Source organism: Pipistrellus hanaki, assembly GCF_964339955.1.
Source record: "Pipistrellus hanaki genome assembly, chromosome: 7".
In the NCBI taxonomy this organism is placed as follows: Eukaryota; Metazoa; Chordata; class Mammalia; order Chiroptera; family Vespertilionidae; genus Pipistrellus; species Pipistrellus hanaki.
The window spans coordinates 65777733-65799770 of record NC_140509.1 but is presented as its reverse complement, the minus strand read 5'-3'; the positions used below and the strand labels follow the sequence as shown (position 1 = coordinate 65799770).

The 22038-nt window shown below is 39.7% G+C and overlaps 1 protein-coding gene across 1 annotated transcript in view; it reads left to right on the top strand.

The window, feature by feature from the left end:
- Positions 1-21253, top strand: part of ARFGEF3 (ARFGEF family member 3) — a 133070-nt gene extending 111817 nt beyond the window's left edge. Inside the window, exons 26-34 of the mRNA XM_084890649.1 lie at positions 1339-1483; positions 5928-6056; positions 8684-8860; positions 10498-10612; positions 11319-11421; positions 11807-11938; positions 13163-13284; positions 16147-17383; positions 19369-21253. Of these exons, the coding sequence (XP_084746775.1) occupies positions 1339-1483; positions 5928-6056; positions 8684-8860; positions 10498-10612; positions 11319-11421; positions 11807-11938; positions 13163-13284; positions 16147-17383; positions 19369-19560 (2352 nt within the window). The 3' untranslated portion in view covers positions 19561-21253. The remainder of the gene's footprint in view (positions 1-1338; positions 1484-5927; positions 6057-8683; positions 8861-10497; positions 10613-11318; positions 11422-11806; positions 11939-13162; positions 13285-16146; positions 17384-19368) is intronic.
- Positions 21254-22038: the final 785 nt, after the last annotated feature.

The following is a 22038-nucleotide window of genomic DNA, read 5'->3' as shown; positions in this document are numbered from 1 at the left end:
TATGTCAGGCTGTAGAGGGAGGAGTCATGAGGTCCCGGGAGATCTTCCTTATACACCAAAACGGGGAAAGTGGGGGTGCAGCCAGGGACGACAGACACAGAAAAAGGAAGAGGGGTGTATTCATTTAAGGGCTAGTCGGCAAACCCAATGAAACATCATCTGTCATATGGGCAGTGACCTTAATTTTGCTCAGTTCAATAACGCTCTGTCCTTACCCATGTCCAGTGCCTGTGGAACAAGGTGGCATGCTGTCCTTGAGGCCCTTCCTTCTCTGGGCTTCGGTGACACCTCTCTCAGATTTTCTCCCATCTTCTCAGCTTGTGTCCCCAAGGCCTCACGTGACATGACTCCGGCTCTGTTTCCACCTCAGAACCCCTCCTCTCCCTCACTGTGCTCCAACCACTCTCCCCCTCTGCCCCTCACATACACCCCGCTGATTACACCCAGGGCCTTGCTGCTCTCTCTGCCCAGAATGCTTCCTCCTCAGATCTCTGTATGACGCCCTTATATTCCAAATCTCATTGGGAACATCGCTGGTCAGAGAAACCAGGCCTTTGTTATCTACCGACTCCCTGCCAATGTGCCCCACACAGCTTGGTCATTCTCTGTAGAACCATCTGTCTAACGTTTTAACATTTATGCCAGACATTTTATTATTTCTGCAAATATTCTTGTCTGTAAGACCCATAGGAAAGGAATTTTGTCTTTCTCACAGCGGTTTCCCTGGTTTCTAGAACACGATGGTTATAGCAGGCCGGATTATAATTTGTGAAGGTATAAGGACCTTTGGCAGTTTCCATAGTAGACACCCCTAGGGGACCCGGCTCTAGTGGAGAGAGGGGAGTAAAGAGCCCAGGGTAGTGTCTTCTGTTCCTGGTCTTGGCTAGAGTTTCTTCATTTCCCCATTGTCCCCTGTGTCTGATGAGGGATCACGTGAAGGGGAAATCGGGGTCTGGTATCTGATTTGCCTGCAGACTCTCTTCTCAGTGACGCCATAGAACACCTTCTCCCGTAGGCAAAAATTCTTGACATGTGACAGGGTTCCCTTAGTAGGTTCATATGAATCTTTAAAACTCATAGGCAGTTGAGATGCTGCAAAAATATTCATTGTGTTTTTTCCCCCTCTACCTTTTTGTTGCTATTGAATGCTATTTCATTTGCTTCCTGGGATAAATGCCTCCTGCAAGAAGCCAAATTACAACCGCTCAACTTTAAACCTTTCATACAGTGGCAGCTTTTCTCTCCCCTTTCTATAACTAGTATATAACTTTATTGTTTTTTTAAAGCCTTGAGTGTAGCTTTTTCCAATATATAACTGAAATTTGTTTTTTTATTTAGTTATTGGCCAAAATCTACAAAATGCCAATGAAGCCAATATTCCTTAGCGGGCGACTTGCTAGCTTGCCTCGAAGACTTCAGGAGCAGTCAGCAAGCAGTGAGGATGGCATCGAGTCGGTCCTGTCTGATTTTGATGATGACACGGGTAAGTTCATCGATTAGGCTAAATCAGGTTATTGGCTGTGTACGTATTCTCAGAAGCTTAAGCCATGAATTAAGTAGCTTACAGATCTTGAGTGATCATCCATTTATGTTGTTACTGTTTATGATTCTAACAAGTCTACCTAAAAGTATCTATGGGTTCTCCAAACATATTTCATGGTTGATGTCTCCATCTAAAAACAGTGCAGATTCTGCTAAATATGATTTCTAACTTTGACTCTCTTGAATTTAGCACTTTAGAATGTGGTTGCATTGAGGCATTGGTACTTAAATTGGCTGGTAATTGTCTTTAATTCCTTCTAGGAAACACAATCATTATATAATTACTTCCTGCAGGACTATTTGGTTAGAGACTGGGGAAATTATGCCATTACTGAAGAGAGAATCTATTTGTGACAGGAGAAGCTAAAGACTCATTAAGAGAATAATTTTAAAGAATATGTTCCAAATTAGTTCCCATGTACTTTTCTGTGAATTGGAGTTCCGTCTAGTAGCTTTGGTTTATTTTCAGACCGGCTAACTCATGCTCCAACTTGATGACACTGTTCTGTTTCTAGATATAGAAATGGAAATGATATCCTTTAAAGGGATCTGATATCTGAGAATGGGTTGTTTCAAACCCACACAAAAGACTTTTTAGGGGAGGCTTCTTAAATTTGCTTTTGTGTTTGTTTTACATTTTGCTATTACAAATTCAGTTATGGGGGTGGCTAGAAGATTTACAGTTTTCCATAGAGATTATAAAACCTCACTAGTTCAGGCTATTTATGAGAAAGAACTATAGGAATAACTAATGGAAAGGAAAAATTAAAATACTGGAAATTGGCTACATGTTGCTTAATAGAGGTTTCATTTTAATGGTTAGATTAGCATTGTAAACCTCCAAAATCAGTTTGTATTCAGAGTGTCCCAAAAATGTATACACCACTTTGAATAATTAATTATAAAGGCAGTTTTTATTAAAATACATTTCTTTTTCAAAATGGAGCTATCAGCATTAAAGTATTTATACATTTTGAGGGGGATACCTGTATCTAACAGTGGGCATTCCCTTTGCATGTATGCAAATCATTAATCAATTTTTTTAAGGCAGTCCATCTTTTTAGTTTAGTTTAGCCAAGCACACACAAAGTTTCCCACAGTATAAATTTATAGAAGGTTTTAAAGTTATAATTTTATAGGAAATATGGCTAAATCAGAGAAAGGAATAAAAGTAAACACTTTAAGTTAGTATTAGCAATTCTCACTATTTATATATTCTGAGATATTTCTCTAGTTTTCAAAGGCAAATAATTATTTTCCCCCTATGGAAATTTTATAGACATATATAAAACTAGACAGAATGGTATAGTGAACCTTCATATACCTTTCACCCAGCTTCAAATATAAACTTATAGCCAGCCTCATATAATGTAAAACACACACACATGCTCACGTTCCATCTTCCTCACCCCTACCCATATCCTCCTTTCCATATTATTTTAAAGCAAACCTGAGACATTAGTATATTTTCTTTAAATAACCATAAAGTTGTCACATTAAAAAATATCACATTTAAAAATCAACAGTCACTCTTTACTAATATCAAATATCTATTGTGTAAAACTTTCCAGTTGTCGTATAGATGTCAGTTAATTTTTAGGATTCACATAAGATCCATACTATATGTTTGGCTGACATGTCTCTTAAATCCTTTTCAATCTATATATTTCTTCTCTAACTTTATTTAATCCCTTTTCAATTTATTTGCTGAAGAAGTGAGGTACTTTGTCCTGTAGACTGAGTTTCCCACTGTGCTGTGTAACATGTTTTTCTGTCCTCTGAATTTCCTATAAATTAGTTTGTCCATACCTGCTCTTACAGGGTGGGGCAAGAGTAGGTTTACAGTTGTTCATTTAGAAAATAATGCAATGCTATATAATAAAAGCCTAATATGCAAATCGACTGAATGGCAGAATGACCAGTCGCTATGATGCGCACTGACCACCAGGGGGAAGGTGCTCAATGCAGGAGCTGCCCGCAGGCCAGCTAAGGTGGGAGCCAGTGGGGATTTCACTGGTCGCCCCAGATTGGCCTTGATCGCCAGCCAGGCCTAGGGACCCTACCCATGTACAAATTTAATGCACCAGGCCTCTAGTAATAAATAAATAATACAAGAATAAATTCCATGTTTCAGGTACTCACAACTGCAAACCTATTTTTACCCCAACCTGTATTTTGAGGTTCATAAGATTTTCTTATCATCTAGTTTTATTATGTTTATTGTCCATGATTTTGGTTTTGCCTCCTATTAATAGGTATATTTAAAACTAGGGAAATAGTGTGTGTGTGTTTTTTTTTTTTTCAAGGAAACACTTTATTGATTTTAAAGAGAGGAAGGGAGAGAGAAAGAGAGAAACATCATTGATGAGAGATAATAGATTGACTGGCTACCTCCTGCATGCCCCCTACTGGGGATTGAGCCCACAACCTGGGCATATGCCCTTCATTAGAATCAAAGCTGGGACCCTTCAGTCCATAGGCCAATGATCTATCCACTGAACAAAACCAGCCAGGGCAATGGAAACATTCTTGAAGTGCCATCTTCTGATGCAGTTTTATTTTGTAGGAAAATTTGAAATATTGAAATTAAAATGTAAGTGGGCTGTTTTTTACATTCTACTCTAGTCCTTTTCTGCACAGCTTTCTGAGCTATAGGTCCACATATTTCCAGACAGTGATGTGCAGAAACGTTGGCTCATACAGTGCTTGCATAAATTATAGAACTAAAATTATTTGGACCTAGTAGAAAGAATTTCATGTTTTTCTCTCACTTAGTGATAGGCAGCACTAAGAGTATGTTATTTTAAAAATGAAACTGAGAAGAGAAGAAAGAGGTGAGTTGTGTACTGAGGACAGATGAACCTACTGACACTGGGAGCATCATTCTCCCAGCTATGAGTAATATGCACAGTGATTTGTATGTGCACAGGAGTGAGAGGATGCCAGAATTGCAAACTGCCATGTGGAAGGTAAATTTAAAATAATTTATAGATTACAAAAAAAAAAAAAAAAAAAAAAGATGAATGACCTTTGGAAAAGGTGGGGCACTAAGAAGAGCAAAGATAGACTAGAACAAGCAACAAGAGAGAAAAAAACAGGTAACTTAGACTTCAAAATTGAAAATTTTTGTGCATCAAAGGACATTATCAAGAAAATGAAAAGACAACCTAAAGAATGGGAGCACATATTTGTAAATCATAGGTCTGGTTTTAATATCCAGAATATATAAATTCCTAAAACTCAACAACAAAAAGATAACCCACTGTAAAAATGGGCAAGGAATAGGAATAGCTATTTCTAAAAAATAAAATAAAAGATACATAGGCCATCTGCATGAAAAGAGGCCCAATAATTCTTAGTCATTAGAAAAATGTAAATCAAAAGCCATTAGAAAAATGTAAATCAAAAGCATGATGAAATATTAATTACACTTCCTAGGATGGCTATAGGTTAAAAAAAAAAAAAGCAATAGAAAATAAATGTAAGCAAGGATGTGGAGAAATTGGAACCCTCATGGGAATGTAAAATGGTACCGTTTTTATGGAAAACAATTTGGTAGTTCTCCAAAACACTAAGTAAAATTACCATAGAAAGCCACTCTTAGGTATGTACTCAAAGAATTGAAAGGAAGGACTCAAACATATTCTCCCGTGTTCATTGCAGCCTTATTCACAATAACCAAAAGCTAGAAACAACACGTGTCCAATATGATGGACAAAATGTGGTGTATACATACGATGGAATATTATTTATCCATAAAAAGTAACAAAATTCTGATACCTGCTACAACATGGATGTGTTATGCTAAGTATAATAAAATAAGCCAGACACAAAAACAGCAAATATTTTATGATTCTACGTACACAAAATATCCAGAGGAGGCAGAGAGATAGAAGGCAGATCAGAGGTTGCCTGAGGTGTTGGAGTGAGAAGAGAATGGAGAATTATTGCTTAATGATTATAGAGAGTTTCTGTTTGAGGTGATGAAAAGTTTTGAAAATAGATAGTCGTGATGGTTGTTCAACATTGTGCATTTAATTGGTACCACTGAATATAGCACACACAAACATGGTTAAAATTGCATTTTATGTATATCTTAATAATTGACTAAGGTGATAGACATTATATTCTTTTGCTATCATCAACTCCCAAGAAATATGACAATCATTTCATATAGAATTTATAAACCACATCACCTTCTTCCTGAAGGGGAATAAGATATTTGAGTGTTCTTTTTTTCTTTGTCAGAATATGTAAATTATAATCTGTCCATATACAGAACCTGAGAGCTGCCTTCCTGGGGGATACCTCCCATCCATAGAGCATATGGCAGTTTAGAGAGATTCTGTATCCTAATGTCACAGAGGTCTGGTTTTGTGTTCCAGGTCTGATAGAAGTCTGGATCATCCTGCTGGAGCAGCTAACAGCAGCTGTGTCCAACTGCCCAAGGCAGCACCAGCCGCCAACCTTGGATTTACTCTTCGAGCTGTTGAGAGATGTCACCAAAACACCTGGTAAATATTTCCATGTCTATCATTTGGGGCAGGTGTCCTACATATAATGTTTCTCAGAAAGGGCCTTCCTATTTTACTGCTGTAACCCTAGACAGCATAATAGATGCTCAGTAAATATTTATGGAGTGGCTATGATGTTTAGGATATGTCCTATGATTATTTACAAATAATGTGTGGTGGCCAATTAGTTGAATGTGTTGGAGCCCCACAATAATCAGGCCGTGGTATCAGTGTCTCCCGTGAGCGAGCTGGCTTTACCCTGTTCCATAAACCCAGCCTTGTATCTCACATGTTACTGACCCCAGAGCGGTCGATAGGATTCACAGTGTCTCCCACTGAGCGGATGTCCAAACCGCTCAAATGTAAATGCAGTATTAAGACAGCAGCATCTTGATTGTATAAAGGATTGTATAGAGGAAATTAGATTTGTAAAATGACAGTTTAGTGATCACCTAGTACCCTGATAGGAGAGGGAAAGAATGGCCTTAAAAATGTATTTTTTTGTTCTGAATTTAGGTTAGTATACACACTTATCCAAATTTTTCTAAAATTAAATTTTTATAGATTTTAGTTTTCATGAACAGAATCATATCCACAAACGAAACCACTAGTTTATAGTAAGTAAGAAGAGGGGTTTTGTATTCAGTATAAACAGATGAAGACTTGATAATTGTGGTACTGTTTTAAATCTATTGCAAACTTTGTATTGTAATTTTTCCCCAGAAAATCATAATAGTTACTCTCACATATTAAAATGTTAAATGCCAAAATAAGCAGGTACTTTTTAAGTTAACATTTAAAAATATATTTTTTTATTGATTTTAGAGAGGAAGGGAGACGGATAGAGATAAGAAACATCTATGTTGAGAGAGAATCATTGATCAGCTGCCTCCTGCACACTCATACTGAGGATCGAGCCCACAACCCAGGCATGTGCCCTTGGCTGGAATCGAACCTGGGACCCTTCAGTCTGTAGGCCAATGCTATATCCACTGAGCCAAACTGGCTAGGGCAAAGCAGGTATTTTACAGAATTAATTTGCCACTGCTTCTAAATCTCTTTATTGGTCATTATCATTTTCTGCTTTCATATTTAGTGCTACTAAGTGTGTGAATTTAACCCAGTAATTCTACTCCTAGAAATCTATCATCAAAGGAAATTAATGGTAATAAAGATAAAAACTATATATGATAATATATGCTAAAACATCTTAAATACATGCTAAAACATCTTAAATACAAAAAATAAGTATGGTAAAAGCATATAAGTATTCTATTGACATTAAAATGAATATTTGTGAATAATATGTAATGACATGAATAACTGTTTATAAGGCATTGCGTTAAAATATACAATGAATGGCCAGATTATGATGATCTCTGAACGCATAATAATCTGGCCACTCAGTGTATTTGTATCTCAAATGGGCACCAAAAGTATTCTAGACTTTTGCTGGAGATCAACCACCTATTTGCCCTGAGCTTTCTATCAGCCAGTGCAAAAGGGGAAAACTGATCAGGTGCAGATTTATAGTATCTTTGATATCAAATAAATGAGGTACTCAAGAGAAGTACATTGAGTGGCCAGATTATTATGCGTCCAGAGATCATAATAATCTGGCCACTCAGTGTATATACACATATAGAATATGGAATATAATCTCAACTTTATGAAATTTTATACATTTATAAATATATACACCCCAAACACACATACATTCAGAATGTACTTTTTTCTTCTTTGTATTTTCATGTGTTTTCTGTGTTGATTATAAAAAGGATGCCTCATTTTTGTAACCAGAATTTTAAAAATTCATCTTTCTCACAGATTTTCATTATGGCATTGACTATAAAGCAAAATAGAGAATGTCTTCAATGTCCATTTTAAGGGAATGGATAAGTAAACTATTGCATAAATATGCAATGGAGTAATAGTATGTGGCAATAAAAATGAGGATTACATAAATTTGCTGACACAGAATGATCTCTAGCACATATTGTTAAGAGCAAAAATTCAACATGTAGACCAAAGTTTACATAATCCCATTTATATAAAAATAATAAATAAAAAATAATAACAAATACAACTCTATTTCTCTGTTTTATATAAATACATAAATACTTATATTTTAAAGGTATTTTCTTAATGTATCTGTATGTTTACATCTGGGGACTAAGTAGTTGATCAAGTGATTATTTGAATTCATGTATTACTTGCATAACTAAAATCATGCAGAAACAAAGAAAAATGTAATCGGAGATCTGTATTCCCTAATCAGTGGTAAATGTTTTTCCCTGCACTTCCTCAGAAAATAGGGCACTCCCTCAAAAGAGGTCATCACGAAACCGGTTTGGCTCAGTGGATAGAGCGTCTGCCTGCAGAGTCAAGGGTCCCAGATTCGATTCCAGTCAAGGGCATGTACCTTGATTGTGGGCACATCCCCTGTGGGGGGTGTGCAGGAGGAGGCTGATCAATGTTTCCAGCTTTCTATCCCTCTCCCTTCCTCTCTATAAAAAAATCAAATATATTTTTAAAAAAGAGGTCATCAATGCAACAGGTGGCAGAAGCTTCCTTTTTATAGGAGAGTTGCTGAAATCACGGTTCTGATGCTGACTTTTCCTTTTCAGGACCAGGGTTTGGTATCTATGCAGTTGTTCATCTTCTCCTTCCTGTGATGTCCCTTTGGCTCCGCCGGAGCCATAAAGACCATTCTTACTGGGATGTGGCCTCGGCTAACTTCAAGCACGCCATCGGTCTGTCCTGCGAGCTGGTGGTGGAGCACATTCAGAGCTTTATACACTCAGGTATCTGCGGCACCCGAGCAGCTGGCATGGCATGTTTCATTAGTGGGCAGCAACACTGTCTAAAAGAGCTTACTAAATCCCTAATGCAACACCAGTTCATGGCTTTTGTCCTGGGAATTATTAACATAGAATTACATGGTCAAGGCCAGCCTTCTAATAGTAAATGGTCAAAAAGAAAATTGTTACTTACGTGTCCTGTACAAAATTAATAGAGAGACAAATGGCTGGGGGCGGTTAGAGAGCAACCGGAGGACTAGTATGCATGCATATTAGCATAACCAGTGGACACAGACACTGGGGCAGGAATGGCTGGCCAGGAAAGGGTGGGGGATAGATAGGGGGGTCAAGTAGGGAAAAAGACATATGTAAAACTTTAGAAAATTAAAATTATCTAACAGAATACTTAAAATATATGTGTGACCAAAAGTAAGATACCTAATAATATCTGTGCATTAGGAGAGGCAAGTTCAAGTATACAATACATTTTAAAAGTGAGAAATATCCCTGCAGCCTGAGGGAGAGGTGCATTCTACTGTCCTGCTTCATCTGGAGTGGCTAAGTGACAGAGGCAGGATTTTAGAAAAGGCTGAAATTATGGGCAAGAAGTTGCTTAACAGGCTAAGGGGTGACAGTAAGGTTCTTAATATCTATGGGGCTTGGAAAAATGGCTTGGAAGTGTGGGGTATATTGAAGTCCACAGGTAGAGAGGGAGCCAGATGCAGGGGAGATCTGACTGCGGTGGTACCAGTGGACAACATTAGGGAAATATAGATTCCTGCTCATGACTCTTGCTAAGAGGAGATCTGGAAATGTGAGAGGAAGAATGTTGATGCTAGCTCTAGAGGTTGCAAAGAAAAGAGGCTCCCTTTTTAGGAGGGGTTAGAGAAATTAATGAGCACTTGACCCTAAGGGAGAGTCAAAAAGCAGAGTCAAAAAGCAAAGGTAAGAAGTAGGTGTCTTTACTAAGCTTAGCAGAAAGATTTATTCTCTGGGGAGAGGGAGGACCTAATTGAGAAAGAAAAGAAGTGGGTGTTTGCACAGTAGGCTGACCAGTGTATCCCTAGGGGTAGCTGCTCCTGACCAACTGCTTTGTCCTGCATGGGGCCCTTGAGGATTCTACTGAGAACTGTTTCTGTGGCTTCACAAGGACTTTGAAGAAAAGAATACTGATGTGTTCCTTGAATTGGGCAAACAGAATGTGATTTCTGAAAGTCTTATTTTCTTTAGCCTGGGGATAGTATGAACACCAGACTCAACGGGTTCAGGGAGTGGTAGGATGAGAGATTTTTTTGTTGTTTTCCGATGGCTTTTAATCCAACTTAATTCTACTATCAGCAGTAAGGAAAGTGTGTTTTATTCCCTCCACTCCTTTAAGAATTTAAATGTGTTACTAGCTAGTATTTAGGCTGTATATTATATACTACTTAAGTAAATAAATGATATATTTAACTGTAAAAAATATTCTTGAGCACATGAAAGTGAAGCACATATTTCATCTTGATAAATCAAAAATAAATGTTATATATTTTTATCACAATTATATATTTTCATCACATATTTATTATCAGATTTTTCTCCTTTGCGGCTCCTTCTTTTGCAATAGTGTTGCGTGAAACTTGCTGTGCTTCTTCCTACAGACATTAGGTATGAGAGCATGATCAACACCATGCTGAAGGACCTCTTTGAGTTACTAGTAGCCTGTGTGGCCAAGCCCACAGAAACCATCTCCAGAGTGGGCTGTTCCTGCATTAGGTGAGAAAGGGGTTCTTTTGCTCTCTACGAAACTGGAGTTTTCATTATGAAATCCAAGGGAATTAATGATCCTTTGTGGTAACAATCTACTTTTTAGATTGTTTTTTATAAAAATAACTATATGCTAATATGTCTTCATTTCTGTGTTCAGTTGGCAAATATTTGTTGTGTAGGCATTACACAGGTTCCCTGCCCTCACGGAGCAGAGAGCCTATTCTAAAGGGCATACCAGAGAGTCCCGTGAAGAATCATCACAGTACGGAGTAACTAAATGCTGAGAAAGGACAGGAGTCAGGAGGTCAGCGGGGCTTTTAGTAATGATACTTGCTCAGATCAGGACTTTGCAGGCAGGAGAAGAGCATGGACAAATACATGGAGATAAGAATTACAAGTGACAAAAGGGTTTTTTATTTTGTTATTTGTAAAGGAGTAGTATGGACAACAGGGCTAGGATGGAAAAATGAGTACAGAATGTACACAGTCTTGCATGCAAGCCTAAGTTTAAACATTGGCCTTTTTGGAATAGGGACTCATTGATATTTTTACATTGAATTATTTTGGAAGTCATAATATGACCATGGAACACCAGAAGGACTGAAGGCAAGAGTGATGAGACAGCAAAAAGGATACTGGAATAAGTGTGTAAGGATCTAAGTCATGTAGCAGTAAAATGTATGGATTTAAGACGTCTGGTTTCTTTTGGCAGGTACGTTCTCGTGACAGCAGGCCCTGTGTTCACGGAAGAAATGTGGAGGCTGGCCTGCTGTGCCCTGCAGGACGCATTCTCTGCCACACTCAAGCCCGTGAAGGTAAAATGCTGGGAGAGAACCAGAGCAGGGTCCAGTCCTACATAGTTCCCTGTGAGTTGGCCACCTGGATTCTGCCTTCCTCATAGAGGCAGTCTCTGACACAGTGACAGATCCTAGTGCCATGGTCGACAGACTGCGGCTCGCGAGCCACTTGCGGCTCTTTGGCTCCTTGAGTGTGGCTCTTCCACAAAATACCACAGCCTGGGCGAGTATATTTTGAAAAAGTGGCATTAGAAGAAGTTTAAGTTTAAAAAATTTGGCTCTCAAAAGAAATTTCAATCGTTGTACTGGTGATATTGGGCTCTGTTGACTGAGTTTGCCGACCACTGCCCTAGTGCCATCCACCCCGAGGCACCCGGTGAATGACTGCTGTGTTTGTCCCTAGGATCTGCTGGGCTGCTTCCACAGCAGCACTGAGGGCTTCAGCGGGGAAGGCTGCCAGGTGAGGGTGGCAGCCCCCTTGTCCTCCCCCAGTGCCGAAGCCGAGTACTGGCGCATCCGAGCCATGGCTCAGCAGGTAAGGGCTGGCCTTGTGATCCCAGGGGCTCTAGAAGCTTGACTCATTCTGGGAGTCCCACGCTGCCTTTCACTCCCTTAGGGACCTTGACCTCTTGCCAGTAGGTTCTTCACCAGAAATGACTTGAATCCAATTGATAGCATTTATGGTCCTCCCTACCATCTCTTGTTATATTTTTGTCACTGCTTGCCTGTGAGTACCTAAGGATGGCACACTTTGATATTTTTCTCTTTCTTAATAGAGTTGAATGTAACTAATCAGTCAAGTTAAACTGTACTTACCCTTGTAGGTGTCACCATGGACTTTTTCTTCTGGCACATGCCAAAGGGGTGGCTTCTCTAAATATAAAGCCATTACACCTAGCTAGCTAAAGAGTTTCCCCAGGTGCATACAGTAAGAAGTGAAAATGTCCATGGAATCCTATTCTGAAATAGATCATTCATGGAGAACAGTCAAGGCCATTTCGCTCCATAATATTTCTTTCATCTTCAGTCCCAAACCTACCTCCTATATTCACTCTTCACTTAACCCAGTAATCTGATAATGCTTACAAACTTTGGAAATAAAATATTCATTTAAAATACTCATATTTTCAAAGGGAAGTAGGTTAAATCATGTAAAATGAAATCTCACATGGATCAAAATGAGGGTCGTGGTTACCCTTCTTTTAGTCACTTCTCCTGTCAGGACTAATGATGTGGCCATCCTACTCTACTACCCTGTTTCTCCGAAAATAAGACAGTGTCTTATATTAATTTTTTCTCCCAAAGTTGCGCTAGGTCTTATTTATTTTTCGAGGATGTCTTATTTTCGGGGAAACACGGTAGACAGCCAGAGAAGTCCTAACTTTTTTTGTAGCGGCAGAATAAGATACCAAACAGATGTCACAGTCAGAGAAGATCTTTTACAAACATCACCCCCCTGTGTTTACTTTTAATATTAAACATCAGTGCCAGCTCTTTGGAGAGTGTTGAATTATCACCTGCTAGAAGGAGAAGTGTTATTAGTGTTAGCAGCTAACATTTATTGAACATTTGCTATTCTTATCTAGTGTTTTTCCTATGTAATACACATGTGTTTATTTAATTCTCTTGACAAATATACCTGGTTGGAAACCATTATCCACCTCATTTCATAAGTGAGAAAATGAGTAGAGAGACTAGGTACTTGCCAGCTAACCTCTTGAGTTGGATCTCTGAACTGTGCCTTTGTGTACCCATCCAGGTGTTTATGTTGGACACCCAGTGCTCACCAAAGACTCCAAACACCTTCGATCATGCCCAGTCCTGCCAGCTCATTATTGAGCTGCCTCCTGATGAAAAGCCAAACGGACACACCAAGAAAAGGTAAGCAGCGAAGCTTAAACACTTAGGGCCTTATAAATAGGGAAGTTCCTTTAGACCCAGTCCTTGCTAATTACAATCCAAGCTTTCTCTAGGAATACTGAAATATTTGCAGAGTCATTTAACAAATGCTTTCATACAAAATAGTTAGCCTTTTATCTTTTCCACATTTCAGACTTTCTAGGGCTGCCACAATGGGATAGCTTAAACAGCAGAAATTGGTGTTGCCAGGCTTGGTTTTTTTCTAAGTTTCTAGATGGATGTTTCCTCCCTGTGTCTTCTTCACACATCTTCTCTCTGTACCTGTCTGTGTCCTAATCTCCCATTCTTATACTGATGACAGTCCTAGTGGATTAGGGTTCCCACTAATGACTTCATCTCGTAATCTATTTATTTAAAGACCTTTCTCCAAAGATAGTCACATTTTGGGGTACTGTGGGTTGGGATCAACATTTGAATTTGAAGACTCATCTCTGTCTATAGCATCATACATATAACTTAACTAATTTTGAGGTGTAATTCATATTGTATCAGTGAGAAATAAATGAAGTTCTTATGAGCAACACAGCTGTCAGGAGACAAAAAAATACATGTGCTCTGCCACAAGAACCTTGATCTTTTTAAATACAGGCACTGCTCAGAGAGATATTACAATAAAGCAAGTTGCGCAAAACAAAAAAGGCATAATTATTTCACTGGTGGAGGCACTTGCCTCCAATCTGTTAAAAATCATAACACCTGTAAAGTACAATAAAATGAGGAGTGCCTGTACTACCATCCTGCTTAAAAACAACTGTACTTGCAGATGAAGGCAACTACTGAAGTTTTCCAATTTAAACTTCCAACAAACTACAAGTGATGCTGATAAATATTTGAGCACAATATGTGAAGGACAGTAGCTAGATCTTTCCACTACCATTGAGAGAGGCTGAGCCACTTCCCCCAAGTGGTGGAGCCAGACTCAAAACTCATTCCATTTTAGGGAGAGAGTATGATTTTTTTTAAAAGTTAGATGCTTAGTACAGCAGTTTGATTAATAGAACCAATTCAGTGAAACTTCCAAGTACACTTTTTTAGTCAAGTGTGTGGTACATACAAAATGTAACTATGACCCTGTCAACCACCTTCAGAAATAGAACTTTACCAATATCCCACATGCTTCTCTCTAGTTCTATGCCTGGTTTCCCCCAGTCACTCATTTTTCAAGTGTACCACTAGTAAATCAAATATAACAATATTTTAAAAGGATCATACACCACCACCCAGCAGGATTCATTTCAGGGGTGCGCAAGTATGGTTCAGTGTGACATACCACATTAACAGAATAATGGATAAAAATCATGATTTGTTTAGTACAGTGGTCAGCAAACTCATTAGTCAACAGAGCCAAATATCAACAGTACAACGATTGAAATTTGAGAGCCAAATTTTTTAAACTTCTTCTAATGCACTTCTTCAAAATAGACTGGCCCAGACCGTGGTATTTTGTGGAAAAGCCACACTCAAAGGGCCAAAGAGCCTCATGTGGCTTGAGAGCCACAGTTTGCCGACCATAGGTTTAGTAGATTTAGAAAAAGCATTTTACAAGATACAACATGCATTTATAAAAACTTTCAATAAAATGGGTTCAGAATGATAGTATCTCAACATAATAAAGTTCATATATTACAAACCCACAGCTAACATCATACTCAACTGTGCAAAACTAAAAGCTCTTCCTCTAAGATCAGGAACAAGACAAGGATGCCCACTCTATTCAACATAGTACTGGAAGTCCTAGCCACTGCAACCAGGCAAGTAAAAGAAATAAAAAGCATCCAAATTGGAAAGGAAGAAATAAAATGGTCACTATTTGCTAATGAAATGATTTTACATACAGAAAACCTTAAAGACTATCGGAAAGATAAATGAAGTAAACAAGCCCATTTACAAACATGCCAAAAAGAACAAAATACCTAGGAATAAACTTAACAAAGGAAGTGAAAGACCTGTATTCTGAAAACTGAAGATATTGTTTAAAAAGAAATCGAAGGAGATACAAAGAAATAGATACTCCACGTTCACATTACCTAAAGCAATCTACAGATTCAATATAATCCCTATTAAAATCCCAATGGCATTTTTCACAGAAATAGAATGAAAATATTAGGCTCTCCTCTGTTACATGCTGAAAGCACTGAACTTTTTACCTGTATTCATCTAATTCTAAAGCATTAATGGTTAAACTGTTTTGGTCTTTAGAAAGCTAAACTTCAATAAGATTGCTAAAAATATTGCGTTTAAGAAAAACAAACTTTTTTATTTAATATGTTAATTACTCAGATATAAAATGTATTCTAATTATGCCTATATAAATCAGTTGTTATAAAAACTGTTTATTATTTTTCTAAGGCTTGTAGATAATTAGTGTCATAACTTAGTTCTATAGCTCCTAGATTTTAAAAAGTGTCAGGAATTCCATTTATTATGATTAAAATTATTGTGTAATGCCCTTTTTTAAAAAAATGGTTTTATATAAAAAATGGTTTTATATACAGAAAACCCTAAAGACTATCAGAAAAAAAGCTATCAGAAAGAGAAATGAAGTAAACAAGCCCATTTACAAACATACCAAAAAGAATAAAATACCTAGGAATAAACCTAACAAAGGAGGTGAAAGACTTATATTCTGAAAACTGAAGATACTGTTTAAGAAATATTTTTTTTAAAAGGGCATTACACAAAAACCATTTTAAAGAAGGCATTAAAATACTAAAATAATTTAGTTAGTTAGATTTTGCATATGTCATTATGAAACGCGTAATGCCTTTAACACATCATTCAAGGCAGGCGGTTCCTAACCAGTCCCTTTCTTTCCCCTTGAAGTGTTTCCTTCAGGGAGATTGTGGTGAGCTTGCTGTCCCATCAGGTGTTGCTGCAGAACTTGTACGACATCTTGCTGGAAGAGTTCGTCAAAGGCCCCTCTCCCGGAGAGGAGAAGACCGCCCCAGCGCCAGACACCAAGCTGGCCGGCTTCCTGCGCTACATCTCCATGCAGAACCTGGCCGTCATCTTCGACCTGCTGCTGGACTCCTACCGGACGGCCAGGGAGTTTGACACCAGCCCGGGCCTCAAGTGCCTGCTCAAGAAGGTGTCTGGCATCGGAGGGGCCGCCAACCTCTACCGCCAGTCTGCCATGAGCTTCAACATCTACTTCCACGCGCTGGTCTGCGCCGTCCTCACCAACCAGGACACCATCACGGCCGAACAGGTGAAGAAGGTCCTCTTCGAGGACGACGAGAGGAGCACCGACTCCTCGCAGCAGTGCTCCTCGGAGGACGAGGACATCTTCGAGGAGACGGCCCAGGTGAGCCCGCCGCGGGGCAAGGAGAAGCGGCGCTGGCGGGCCCGCCAGCCCTCGCTGAGCGTGCAGCCCGTCAGCAACGCCGACTGGGTGTGGCTGGTGAAGCGGCTGCACAAGCTGTGCATGGAGCTGTGCAACCACTACATCCAGATGCACCTGGACCTGGAGTGCAGCCTGGAGGAGGCGCCCCTCCCCAAGGGCGACCCCTTCTTCATCCTGCCCTCCTTCCAGTCCGAGTCCTCCACCCCGTCCACGGGCACCGGCGGCTTCTCGGGCAAAGACACGCCCTCGGAGGACGACCGCAGCCAGGCGGCGGCGGCGGCGGCGGCGGCGGCGGCGGCACGGGAGCCCCCCGCGGGGGGTGAGTCCCCGGTGCTGCCCCCGAGCCCCAAGGCGGAGAGGAAGGAGCCCCCCGGCAGGAAGAAGGAGTGGTGGGAGAGCGCGGGCAACAAGATCTACAGCATGGCCGCGGACAGGACCATCTCCAAGCTGATGACTGAGTACAAGAAGCGGAAGCAGCAGCAGCACAACCTGCCCGCCTTCCCCAAAGAGGGCAAAGGGGAGAAGAAGGGGGAGGCCCTGGGCGCCCGGGGCCCGGACTCCCCGCTGCTGCAGCGGCCCCAGCACCTGATGGACCAGGGGCAGATGCGGCATTCGTTCAGCGCGGGCCCCGAGCTGCTGCGGGAGAAGAGGCCGCGCTCCGGCTCCACCGGGAGCTCCCGGAGCGTGTCCGTGCGGGACGCCGAGGCGCAGATCCAGGTGGGTCCCTGCAGGGCGGGGTGGGCGCCCTGGCAATGCAGGGGAGGCCGGGGTTCTGAGGATGCACACGCCCCCTCACAGGGCACTCACTGTCCGAGATTAGAGGGACAGCCATAAGAGACCCAGTTTCCCTCCAAAGGCAGGAGATTGGCAGAGGCTAAGACTAGGATATGTCTGTATCAGTGATGTCATAGTGAAACTGACATTTTATTATTAGAAAATTTCAGGAATTATTTTTATGGGTTATAAACAGATATTATTGAGAAGATGGAAGCCAAAACTTATAAAAGGGGTATGCTTCAGGGGGAAGTGAAATAAGCCAATCAGAGAAAGACAAATATCAGATGATCTCACTCATATGTGGGATATAGCGAACAAAATAGATCCAGAGGCACATAGAAGTATGCAGCAGACTGTCGAATCTCAGAGGGAAGGCAGGTGGGAAGAGATCAACCAAAGAACTTGTATGCATCTATGCATAACCAATGACACAGACAATAGTGTGGTGAAAGCCGGTGATGGGTGAGAAGTGGTTAATGGAGGGAAAAGGAGACATATGTAATACTTCAACAATCAATATGTTTTTTTAATGAGTGTACTTTAGCTGGTATAGAGTCCTGAGTTTATCATTTGAAGATACACTGAAGAAATTCCATAGTTAGGAAGAATAATATAAAGGTGGTTATGCCAATGAACTGTTTTAATCTCAAGTTTTCCTAACCTATCCAGAGCACATAAAAATTATCATTCTTCAGAGGGCTCTGAGTGCCTGCTCATTGATATATTTCATATTTGTAATTTCATCGAACATAAAAAAATGAGCTCGAGAAGGAAACAGTGGTGGTACTGTTTTGTTCAATTTAGAATAAGATGAGATGGAGGAGAAAACAAATAGCGGGGATGTGGAGTCATGGCGAGACCTCTAAAAACAATCTGATGTTTTCCTGAAATTTGGACCCCTGTTAAGGGCATAACAAATTAGACAATCTTGGGCCCTAGGATCTCATGAACCTATACGAGATATATTCTTTGAATGAACATAAATTAGAAATAGTATGAATCTCTTGTAAGATGTGTTATTTTCCACTAAACTACCTTGAATGTTGAACCCAGTTTCAAATCCACAAAAATCATAAACTAGATTTGCAAAAGTCTATGATCAAAAGTCAAACTGTGATGCATGATTATTCTTTAACAGATGGCCTTCTTGACAAATAACATATCTTATTGCCTTTCATGTTTTGGAAATTTGCTTATGATTTTAAAAGTTATCCTATATTAAAATAGATCTATTTCAAATTTTCTAGGCATTATAGTGACTGCTGATTAAAAGTGTTAAAATCCCATTATGAAAAATCAAGAGTTTTTAAAACTGAAGAGTAAATAAGATTTTATAGTTTATGAAAGCTGAAAATAAGGTATTCATAATCTATACTAATAGAGCACATGTGTCAAACACAAGGCCCGCGGGCCAAATCCAGCCCACCAGGCCTTGCAATGTGGCCTGCACCGTGCTGTCATCACTGCACTCCGCTGTCAGTTTATGACATTGTCAGTTTATGACTGTTCAGTAAACCATTCGGCCCGCGATTTAGGCTGGATTTTAGATTTTGGCCCCTTCTCTGATTGAGTTCGACACCCCTATAATAGAGGACTATGCAAATTGTCCAGGACACCATCATAGTATATAACAACTGAACAGCAGGATGTGTGTGGTGGCCAGGCCAGCTTGGGGGGGGAGGGTTGGGGACAGGGATGCAGATGTTAGTGAGGGACCACCAAATGACTAAACAGCAGGCTGCGTAGGGTGACTGGACCGGTGTGTGTGTGTGTGGGGGGGGAGGAGGAGGGGAAGTAAAGACTAATTTCTTACAGCCTAACAGCCTGAGAAAACTCATTTGCAAATTGGCAGGACTTAGCACACCTGAGAGTTCAAATGAAACCACAGGAGAAAGCTGATGATTCTCTTAAATCCTTTCTCTTAGGCATGGACCAACATGGTGCTAACAGTTCTCAATCAAATTCAGATCCTTCCAGACCCCACCTTCATGGCCCTCCAGCCAGCAGTGTTCCCATGCATCAGCCAGCTGACCTGTCACGTGACGGACATCAGAGTTCGCCAGGCTGTGAGAGAGTGGCTCGGCAGAGTGGGCCGTGTCTATGACATCATTGTGTAGAAAACTCACATTGAAGAAATTCAGTAGCGAGAGTTAGAGTATGCCTGCCAATCCAACTGACAGCATTTTCCCCACCACCAGCTCTACCATCACTAGTGTCTCAGAACAATCAGCTGCACCCTAACTAATCACATTGGGGCCATTCTGGATACCAAGGTTGTATCTAGATGAGAAATGATACTCTGATTTTGCACATTCTTTCAGAAGTTTCGCCATTTCTTGACACATTTCTAAATCGTGAAGTTGATTTCCCAGTGCTTTTGCCTGCAATGTTATTGCCAAATGGGTCCCTTTCCAAAAACCACTCCTTTGAAAACTGCATTGATCCATTTGATTCTTTTTTTAAATGCAATTACTAAGAAAATATCTGCTGGTAAGTCAAGCTGATGTATAAACATGCCTATATTTAGTACCAAACATTAGTCAGTGGAGAAAAGACTTATGTCATGATTGTGCATTTGGTGAAGAAGATAGAAAGATATATATCCTTACGTGTCATAATCAAGAAAAGGATAGCTTTCTCTGTAAAATATTCCAGAACATTTCAAAAGAATTGTCCTAAGTTGTCAAGATTTTCTGGTTGGTACTCACCAACTTCTTTGTATAAGGTACTGTTGTGCCTTTATTTTCCCTATTTCTAATGGAAGAAAATTATTTCCTGGCAGAGTGTTAAGTTGGTGTCATGGCAGCCTTTGACACCCAGTGACATTTGCTGATACAGATATTGCCAAGATTCAGAAGACTGACCAGTCACCTGGCAGTCCCATTAGTCTTTGCTTTTGCTCCCAAGGCAGAAAAGAAAAGGGAAAGAAAAAATGGTGCCTTAGTCCTTTGTTGCACGGGCATTTCTATGCTCCACAGTTATCTCAACATAAGGTATAACATTTGGCTTTTAAGAAAACAAAACATTAAGATGCAACTCATTTGCTATATACCCTCTTGGAGAAAAGGAAGTGAGTTTTCTATTCAGTGAGCAGACTTCTCAGGGAAGGGGCAGACAGTGTGGGGTAGGGAGACAGCTGGTGGGGTGGGAAAGGACATTATGATGAAATCATTTTAATCATCTACTGTTACACAACCTCTCATCTCAGAAGAAAACTAATGGAGAAAGGGACACAGGATGAAGTCTAGGAAATTTAGTTGTTTTCAATTTAAAATATTTCTCCTCTCTGGCAAGTCCTTATATCCCATGTCTGAGGTCCTCTTATTCACGCCAATAATTTAAGTGAATATTTTTTTTAAATATTACTAAAAAATTAATCTGGAACCTTATCTTATTATTATATATTTAATACTTCTTAAATTATAATAATGATTGAAACTCCTCAGACACACTCATTCATATGTATTCTAGTAGAGTTAGTTGCTATGACATACGTTATAATTTTCCCAGCCCCTAAAAATGCATTCATAATTGAATGTGCCATTTTTAAAAATAGAGCATCAACTCTTCAATATTAAAATAAGGATTTGAAATTGATGACTTTACTCAGTGCTGGTATGTGTAAACTTATCCATAAGACTGCCAGAAAGATAGAGCTGATTTACGTAAGCAATCTAAAGGCCGGAACTTTTATGTTCCTGTGTGGGACTTTTATTTTTCAGTTTGCCACCTAAAAATCACCATGGAATCCAGAAGACATTTTTTCAGTTCCACAAAACCCAAAACATATTCTTCGCCTTCAGTTTTTACTCATTTTAGTCATTAGTTAATAATTTGAATTTAGAAACAGATCAACTATTTGTAATAAGCAATGAATTGTTGGTATAGCAATGAACTGTGTTAGTGCTTTTGAATTTTTATGTTTTTAAAGTAGAATTGAAAATCAGGTTAGATACTTTTTTGTAAGCAAATACAGTACACCAGTGTTGTTCTGTTTCATTTTGTAGCTTATCTTCAGTTCTCTTTTGTGAGCCAATGAATAATTTACTGGGGGGGTTGGGTGGGATCCTTTAGTAGAGTATCAAATCAGAGTAATTATAAAGGTTGTTACATATGAACATTTTGGAAAGTATGAAAATTCAAAGGAAGCCAGTCTCAGTTTATCAATGCCATGACCCAGAGTATGTTCACTAATTATTTAGAAATAAGAATTTATTCCCCCACAGATTCTCTATTATGGGATCCAAGGCTAGTTTATGAAAATAGGTTTACCCCATACTCTATCCAAACACTGCTCTAGCACTAACCTGATTGTGGGGACCAAGAGCAAAGAGATGAGGGAACACAGAGAGCTCTTTACCTATAATTTATTAGAGGCTTTGGTCCCTTCCCATCACCCTTTCTGTAGCCCACCTGAGACCCACATTGGTCTTCAGCCCACCTTCACTCCCTACATACGGCTATATCAGAATTCACCCAGAAAATTAACTGTACTCCCCGAGGTATTTGCAGTTTTAAAAAATGACACTTGATGCAAATAATCGCTAATGAACAAGACTTCCAAGTCACAACAAAGTCAGTTGAATCCCGCCACA